This window comes from Chaetura pelagica, unplaced genomic scaffold, assembly GCF_000747805.2.
Source record: "Chaetura pelagica isolate M959 unplaced genomic scaffold, ChaPel_1.0 scaffold29, whole genome shotgun sequence".
NCBI lineage: Eukaryota > Metazoa > Chordata > Aves > Apodiformes > Apodidae > Chaetura > Chaetura pelagica.
Window position 1 is genome coordinate 2,342,223 of NW_009970720.1, and position 8,630 is coordinate 2,350,852.

At 42.2% G+C, this 8,630-nt stretch overlaps 1 protein-coding gene across 1 annotated transcript in view; it reads left to right on the plus strand.

The window, feature by feature from the left end:
- The first annotated feature begins 6,427 nt into the window (after positions 1–6,427).
- Positions 6,428–8,630, plus strand: part of DCT (dopachrome tautomerase) — an 18,255-nt gene continuing 16,052 nt past the window's right edge. Inside the window, 1 exon segment of the mRNA XM_010006341.1 lies at positions 6,428–6,849. Within this exon segment, the coding sequence (XP_010004643.1) occupies positions 6,549–6,849 (301 nt within the window). The 5' untranslated portion in view covers positions 6,428–6,548.

Consider the following 8,630-nt stretch of genomic DNA (forward strand, 5'->3'; position numbering starts at 1 on the left):
GAAGCCTTTTTCACGCGTTTCTTTTCGCGCCCCGCGGGCTCTGAGCGCCTTCAAACCCTCCCGCTGCGTCCCGGCGGCCTCTCCCTGCCACAGCTTCCAGCTGCTGCGCCTGAAATTCCCCTCCTCTCTTACTCGGTGGGGTGACAGTTTTTTAAAAATTGGAGTAACGCGGCGTTTCCCGCGGTGCGGCCAAAAGAGAAAGTGAAACTGTGCAGGGGTTAGCAGGGGAGACAGAAGGATTAGGTCTGACCAACATCTGGAGCTGTGGTCAAAATCCCTGGGCCTCGCTATTCCTGCGCTGTCAGCAAAGAGCTGGAACCCCTTCTGGTTCCCAGGCAGGCTAAGGAATAGTTTCAAGGCCAGGAGCTCTGCTCGTGAGTGTCATCTGTTCTCCACCATTTGTGAGTTTGCCCCCATCCTTTCTTTTCCTCTGAAAAACACTCAGATTTCCCCACAGTGTATTTTTAAGGAGGGCATCTGCTTTTGACTTGAAGACATGAAGAGGTAGAAAATTCATCAGTTTGCTTGGTAATTCATTGCAGCTCTTCCAAATATATTCCTTCCTTCAGTTTGGGTCTGTCTTCTGTTAAGTGCTGTTATTTCTGTTAAACCTTTTCTCTGTTAGATCAAAGATCTTCTCAGCACCTGGCATTTGGTCACCATGAAACAGTCAAGGCAACACCCAGTTTTGTTCTGATGAACCAAAGAAATAAAATTCCTTGAGTCTTTCATCTTAACACACTTTCTTCTGCTTTCGGGTAATTTTCGGTGACCTTCCTAGTATAATGACACCAGAACAATGCGCAGGAAAAGGTCGTTCGGTATTGGTGTCACAAGTGCAAATCACAGCAGTAGAGCACCTCTCTTCAGCAATCTTTCATCTCTCCAGGAGAAGATATCACTGGTCCTTTTTTAATCCTTTTTTAATCATAGCAACACATCAAGCATTGATGTCCAGTTGCTGCTCCCACACAAGGAGTGCTCACTGCTGGTGAGTATCCTGTTAGTACAAACAGAAGTGTTACTGACACCCCTGCATATAAAACAGAAAAAGGACAATGTAACTGCTCACAGTCACCTTTTTCCCAAGAATTTTTTAAGCTTTCAAAAGAATTTTAAGACTGTACACTAGAGTACTCAGGGATAGAAGGAAATGTTACAGTGAAAGTTGTGACTTCTCATCTGTATTTTTGTGCATCTGATAGCAGAAATAAACAAACACTTCAAAGAAAAAAAAAATATTCACCAAAGACTTTTAACAGTGCTTTAGGAATTAGTTAGGAAGGCAGTAATTTCTTGCAGATGTATAATCATAGAGGCAAACAAAAAGACTGTTTCACAGAATCCTAGGATGGTTTGGGTTGGAAAAATTTCTTTACTATGAGGGTGCAGGACAGGGAGACAGAGGGGCAGTGATCTGTGTTGAAGGAAGGAAAGAGAAGACATGAATGAATAGGAATCTGTGTAAGAGGGAAAAAACCAGAAAGGGATGGAAGGATAAAGAGAAGACAAGAAGAAAGATTGAAGGGTGTCTGCTCTTAAGGAGGGTGGGAGAGAACAGGGATGAGCAAATAAGTTTCAAAGTAAACAGGAAAAAAACCCCAATCAATACAGAGATAGGAATAGAAAGATCTAAGTGCAAGAGTGTAAAAGGTTGAAGAATTATCATCAGACTTTCTAGAAAGGACAGGTTAAAGAAACCTACATGGATAATGGATGAACATAGGAGCAAACAGGGTGGCAACTGCTGTTTTCCTCTTAGGTCATCCCTTATTGCAGTTTTGAAAGATTTGAAAATTTTGATATATTAGAGAAGATACTTTTTCTGAAGTGAACTGCTTTCACATGTAAGCCTAAGAGAATGATGGTTGTTTATGAAAGTGCTGAGTTGTTCTTTTCCAGATCTAATGGCTTATACAATTTTGAGTAGATCTGATTGCACTTGGGTACCTCAGAGAATCAAAACCAAGATCAGCAGACGTAGGGAAGCCTTTCTTTGCACTTATTTATGTTTGGTGTCTGTTTTTAGTATATAGGAGGTGGCTTTTAACCAGATGTAAGATTTTTCTTTTGTCAGGCCACTTCAAATGGCTCACTTACTTGTGGAGCCTCTGGTGTCTCACACTGTAGTTGTTATCTCAACTGGGTCACTTATCAGCTCACTCTTCTACCTGCCATCTAGTGTGTTCTGGTTTTCTTGGAACTCCTAGAAAATCTATGCCTATGAGTTCTCTCTCCTGCCAGGTGAATTACTCTTCAGACTAGGTATCTATTTTGTATAATGGGAACTTAAAAGACATGTAGCTCCTATATAGATGCATACATGGTAGATGCATAATGAAAGTATCTTAGTCTTGAATTGACTTCCACTTTGTATAATGAATAGGTTTGCTTCACACATTTTCCAGTGAGAGACTTCCATAAGTATTCCAGCAATACAGTAATGGCAGTGTTGGAAAAACCTGCCTTAGGTCATGCTTCTTACTCTATGGGATCTGGAGTACAATAAATTCACAGCAATTGAAATCAGCTGCCAAAATATATATGTTACTTAAAATTGGAACAAAAAGATGGCTTTGATGTCTCTCATTGGATAGAGGTTTATAATGAGTTTGTTTCCATTGAAAGCATTCTTATTATGGCCAGTTTCATGTCATGTGTAAGATAGAGGTATGTGACATGATCTTTGGAGCAATGAAAAATATACTAAGGTATTATAATTTGAGTTTCTCGCTAAGTCCTTTTTCTCTAGAATTGAAACTTTGCTTGACAGAAGTAGAATCTGTTCTTTCTCAGGGGAGGCTTTTGACAATGCAAATGCCCCATAATGAATGTAAAGAGGTTTAGCAGAGCAAAAAATTGGAGGTATAGTATTTTCTTCAAAGAAAAGTGTAAGTATTCACAAAGGCCAAATTTTCCAGAAGTGTTCATTATTTTTGGGTTCTCAATTTGAGATACTGTGGATTCACTTGACTGGGTAAGTTTGCTTCTTATCATATGGTGGGGTTGTTTTTTTGCTTTAATTTGAAAATTATTTTGTCTGTCAGATACTTTGGTGTTGTTCCTCCTGTCTTTTCTTTCCAGTTTGACCTTGGTCTTTTACCTGTCTAGAGTTTTCCTTGTTTTCTCTTTCTTCTTTTCATCTTCAGAATTATCAACTGACATTATGATTAGGTGGTTTATTCTTTTTACTGATATACTGATTTCCACATCAATTTATATGCAGAATGCTGTATTTTGGCCAAAATTCTTTCAAAAATTCCAAAGGCTAAATACTTTTCTGGCTTGATGCTAATCTGTGCTTGAGTACAGTAGTAGGAGGCTAAGAAACACAATAATGTCATTGAGAAAAAAAAATCTAAACTGCCTGTTTATTCAGCTCAGGGATTCTGTGTTACTCGAGTGAGTTGTGTTCAGTGATTTCTTTGCCTGTACCTTTGATTATTCCTTGTATTTGTTTCCTCTTTCAAAAAAGTATGTGAATGTATGAATCCCAAAAATACATTGGATCTGTATGGGCATTTTTGTCTGCTGCCTTTTGATGACAGGCTGACAAGTTTGCTCTTTGAGGTGAACCTGGGCACGAATCCAGACTACAAGGTAGCTGAAATACTGTTTTCCTGTGCTTTCAGTGCATAACCTAAATATTTTAACTAACAAATATAACACAGTTTCAGGTGTGGTAGCCTGACATGTAGCTCAAAGGTGCTGACGTGGCAGTTTGGATCAAGGGGGCTTTGACTACTGCTCACGTGCTCAGATATTCTGCCTTGAAAAGTTTTCTGATAGCTGCAGACAAGGAGTTCTGGGCAGTAGTGCCAACACATGTTGAAAACACTATATGTTTTCAAGAGACAGTAAAACCCCATTGTAAATCAGCAGTCATTCAGCCTGCTATTTTGTAAACTGGTGGAGCACTGATACTGTGCAGCCCTAACAGCAACTCCTTTGTTTAAGTACAAAAGCTGAAGGGAAGCTGCAGGAACCTCTGAACAGAGAGGCACTGAGGAATGGACAGTGCTGGCTGTTTTCCTGAAGATTAGTTGAAAGACGCACATCTTTTTGTAATTTTGCTCTGTGGCTTCTGCATGGCTTCCAATGCTGGCAAACCTGCAATGGGCACTGACGTCGTGACACCAGGATGCAGGATTTGTCCGTCATTTCTCTATCTGTCCAAGTGATCCCATGCAGCCAGGAAGGGCACTCCTAAAATGTTGGTGCTTTGCTGAGAAGCAGAGCCCGGTGTTACATCTATGCTAGTAATGCATGCTCATGCTGTAGTGTCCTCCTAGTTCTGTAAAACTGTGTAGCTGTCATGGAGGGAAGTAATCATAAGAAAAGCTACATATATGCCACTCTTCACAGTTTTCTTACCTCTCCTCATGTAAGTCATCTCCATATTATCATCTAGCCAGTTTTACTTTTCTTCATGCTCTAACTTCTGTGAAAATAACACATTTCTCCTTCCTCAAGTGCTACATTAGAGGTGCTCTTCCTTACCTTACCTTACCTTGCCTTGCCTGGCAGAGTACCTTGCCTTTCCCTGTGCTTACTTTTTTTGTCTCATATGAGCTCTTAAATGGCAGCAGGTATCTTCCAAGGGGTGTCCGAAATCAAACAGCTTTGATTATAAAGGTTGTGCAGACATATTTTACATATAGATGCCTCAGTTTAGGAGTTTAGTCTGCTAGCTGAGTCCTATCCATGTTTTTTTGATGGTGTTTTTTGTTTTGGTTTGGTTTGCTTGTTTTTGTGTGATGCTGATAAATCTGTCTTCACTTTAGTTGCTCTCAGTGGGTATGCTGGTAACTTTCATTCAAGACATTGTCTAACCTAGATTCAAGGAATCTTTCCCACATCAGAGAGGTGTGTTCAGGTGCTGAGCAGTACAGAGACTTTAGACTGGTTTGAGTTAGTAGTTCCATTTATAACTCCTGAGCTTCTTCAACACATTTTTCCAGCAACTAGTCTTACTTTCTGTCTTTTCCATGTGTATCAAGAGCAGCAGGCAAATGCCAGTTCTAGGTAAATGGAATACTATGGGAGATGGGTCAAAACCCATTTCAGACTATGTGGTATTGCTGATTGGCTTTGTACTTCCAAAAATGAAGTAGAATTATATTTTAGTTTGCCTGGCAAATAGTAATTTTTTAATATAAAGACTGGAGAACCTGAAAGTGCTGATGACAATCTCTGCAGTGTGCATGAATTCCTTAGCTGTGTTATGGCAGTAAGTTTGCTGCACAGATAATAGACTTCTTGTGCCAGAATGATGTGTTTGGACACATCCATGGAAATATTGAATGGTGCAGACACAACCACAGCACAATGTTTTCATTATACATACTTACAAATACATCTAAATAGTTTTAATGTGTAGGGGGAGGTAGAGAAAGCTTTCAGTGAAGCAGAAGGACTTGCCGGTTTTTATTTAGTATGGTGGAGCTGGACTAATAACTCTTGCTTCAGACTCCTCTCCTGACTTATCACTACTTTACTTTGATTTATTAGTTTTATTCTTCTAGCATATAAGGTTTGTACTGTGGGCAAGAGCTGCAGCATGCTATCAGATTTTTAAAGTAATTTTTGTTGATGTCCTGAACCAAACCACTTGCCTGCATGTCTGGTGTGCATATTGATCTTAAAGACTGTCTCGCTGTCTCCTGCCGGGTGGGTAATAAATGCTTGGCTGTGGCAGTTCTGAAAGTCTAGCATCCGGAGCAGCCCCAAAACAACCTCTGGTGTAATGATGGGGAAAGGATTAGAGAACAAATAAGGAAGCCTCACCCTTTAAAAACAATTAAATAATTTATTTTACATGCAAGAGGGCTATTAGGAGGGGAACCCTTCTCCTCTTGCCACTCGTATATTGAAAGCACAAGCGGTGGAGCTCTGCGGTCAGCGAGTGGAGTCTCCATCCCAAGCAGTTCCTACCAGGTTTATTAATTTTCATCAATTATGCATCTATATCCACTTAATTTTCTACTGCTGCTGCTTTAGCAGAAGGTATTGTTTTGCAGTGAATGAACTGAAAAGAGAAGGGGTTTTCTCTTCTATTTATCACCTGTTTTCAGGGTTTTGTTGAAAAGAATGGACCTGTTTCTCCAGCCACCTCAGCTAAAACGAGACCATCGATTTCTCAAAGCTCATGAAAGACCTGGAGAAATAAATCCAAGGCATTCACTCTCCTGACAAGCTGCCAGAGCTCACAGAACTTACTCTCGCTCTGGCATCTTTTCTGCCCTTGATGTCATGTGCAAAACACGAGGATCTGTGCCGTGCTAATCCCTCTAATGAGGGCTTCTCCCAAACTCTATATAAGCCCCACTCAAAGCCGTGGCTGCTGGGCAGGCACTGCAGAGCCAAAGCTCCAGTCTTTTGAACCACATTCAAGGCAATTAGAGGCTGGGATTAACCAAGCACCCGACACCAGCACCCTCAGCAGTGAGAGGGATTATCCCGGTCGGCCGGGGCCAGGTTGTCCCACAGCAGAGCTCTCCCTGCTCTGCTTGCTCAGATCCAGCAGAGAGGCAGGGCACCCACTCCTCATGGATGCCCTGAGGTGGCTCTTGTGGGCTGGGCTGGGCTACCTGAGCTGCTGCTGTCCCCCCCGGGTGCAGGCGCAGTTCCCCCGAGCCTGCATGACTGTGGAGGCCCTTCGCTCCAAGCGCTGCTGTCCAGCCTTGGGGATGGAGCCAGACAACATCTGCGGGTCCCTGCAGGGCAGGGGACAGTGTCAGGGGGTGCAGGTGGACACTCAGCCCTGGAGTGGGCCCTACACGCTTCAAAATGTGGATGACCGGGAACGGTGGCCCCTCAAGTTCTTCAACCAGAGCTGTCGGTGCACAGGTGAGAGGGGTGCTGGGGTAAGGGCACAGGGATGGGTGGGTCTGCTAACCTTCCTCTGAAGGCCAGAAACGTCTCTGATGGCATAAGACATCAAAAAGTCTTCAAATATTATCAGTTTCCTAAAAACGCTATCATGTTCATGATACCATCAGTACTTTTTCAGAGCAACAGAGTTGGAAAAGTGTTTTCTTTCATGCAGACTTTTGGGCTTTTCTCTTTGCCCCTTGAGTTGTTACTGTAGCCACCTATCATCTATCTCTACAAGGTTTTAGACATTTCACTGCTGCATTTAAACCTCTGTCACTGCTAATCGTGGTGCAGTGAACCTGGATCAGTGTGCACTGATCAGAGACTTGTTCCTCTTGGAGTAGTACTTTGCAGCATGATATACTCCTGTGCACTGAAAATGTGTGGATATCTGGCCAGGCTGTTGCCCAGGGTTATCAACTAAGTCTACAACTTACTTTGATCTGAAGTGAATCTGTACAAGCTCTGAAGAGTCCATCCTGTCCTTCTACCCATCTCCAGCCACTCCTTCCCACCTGAGACTTCACATGAGCTTCCATGTTCACATGCTGCAGGTGAAACAGATCAAGGAGGAGGTGTGTTTGAAGGCTAACCTGGCCAAAAGGATCAGGTTTTAATAAGACCAGTTCACCCATGCTGGCAGGAGGGAAGGAGTTGGAAGGTGAGGTCATGGCAGGATATGGCAGCAGGACTCTTCTTCAGCAGCAGCTCTGGCTGAAGGCATGTTAAAATGAGCAGGAACTGCAGCTTCAGCCCAGGCTACTTTGCAGGGCTGGCACAAGATGGTACCAGAAGCCAGGCACATCTCTAGTACTCGAGTCACCTGGTAGGCAGGTTTCAAATCCAGCCTGGAATTTCTTGTTGGAAACATCATGTTGTCTGAATTTTCTAGCATGGGAAGAAGACCCTGCTTTCTTTCAACAGCTGAATTGTTTTGTTTAAAATATACCTTGGCTCTCACTATCAAAAAGCCCAGATCAATCTGAGAAAGAAGTTTTGCAGAAAATTTCCTCTCACAAGGTTAAGTTTTGCAGTGCTGTTATCAACTGAAAGCAGAGAGCTGGTAGCAGATGACTTGAATGGATAGTTCGCATTACTGAAGCTCCTCAAAATAATAGCAACAGACTTTAGAGTAGGAATTGTTTTGGTTTTTTTTTCTCTTCCTTTGACTAGATTTCAAATGCTTGTATGGAAGTACTTTTCCAGACACCTTGCAGAAAAAAATGGATTTTAATTTTATTATTATTTTTTTAAAAATGGAATATTACAGGTTCTTATATACCTTCAAAACTTAATGCAGGTATCACATATAGGCATGGACCCTGATTCAGAAGAGCACATGGGCATACACTGGTATTTGTGCAGTCTAAGTAATTAGGGCATTGAAACCTGGGAGTAATTTGAACAGCAGTTTAGACGGACGTGGTCTGCATAGGCAGACATTAATTTGCTTGTCCAAGTAGAGGTAAGCACAGGTTCTGATATTTGCAGGACTGGTTCCCAAGTTACGTGGCCAGAATACAGGGCCTTTTGTTTAGCCTTGCTTGCTTCTGTTGCACTGTCCGCTCTCCTTGGCTCTGTAAATCTGGTTTTTCTGGCTGTGTTTTTATTTCACTTCTATTCCACTTTCTCCTTGCAGTCTTTATAATCTGAATATACCCATGATCAAACATTAAGGTGGGGGAAATGATCAAGGATGATTTTCAGAAAGCTATCCTGGGCTCTATCAACTTGATACTGGATGCAGAGGCATT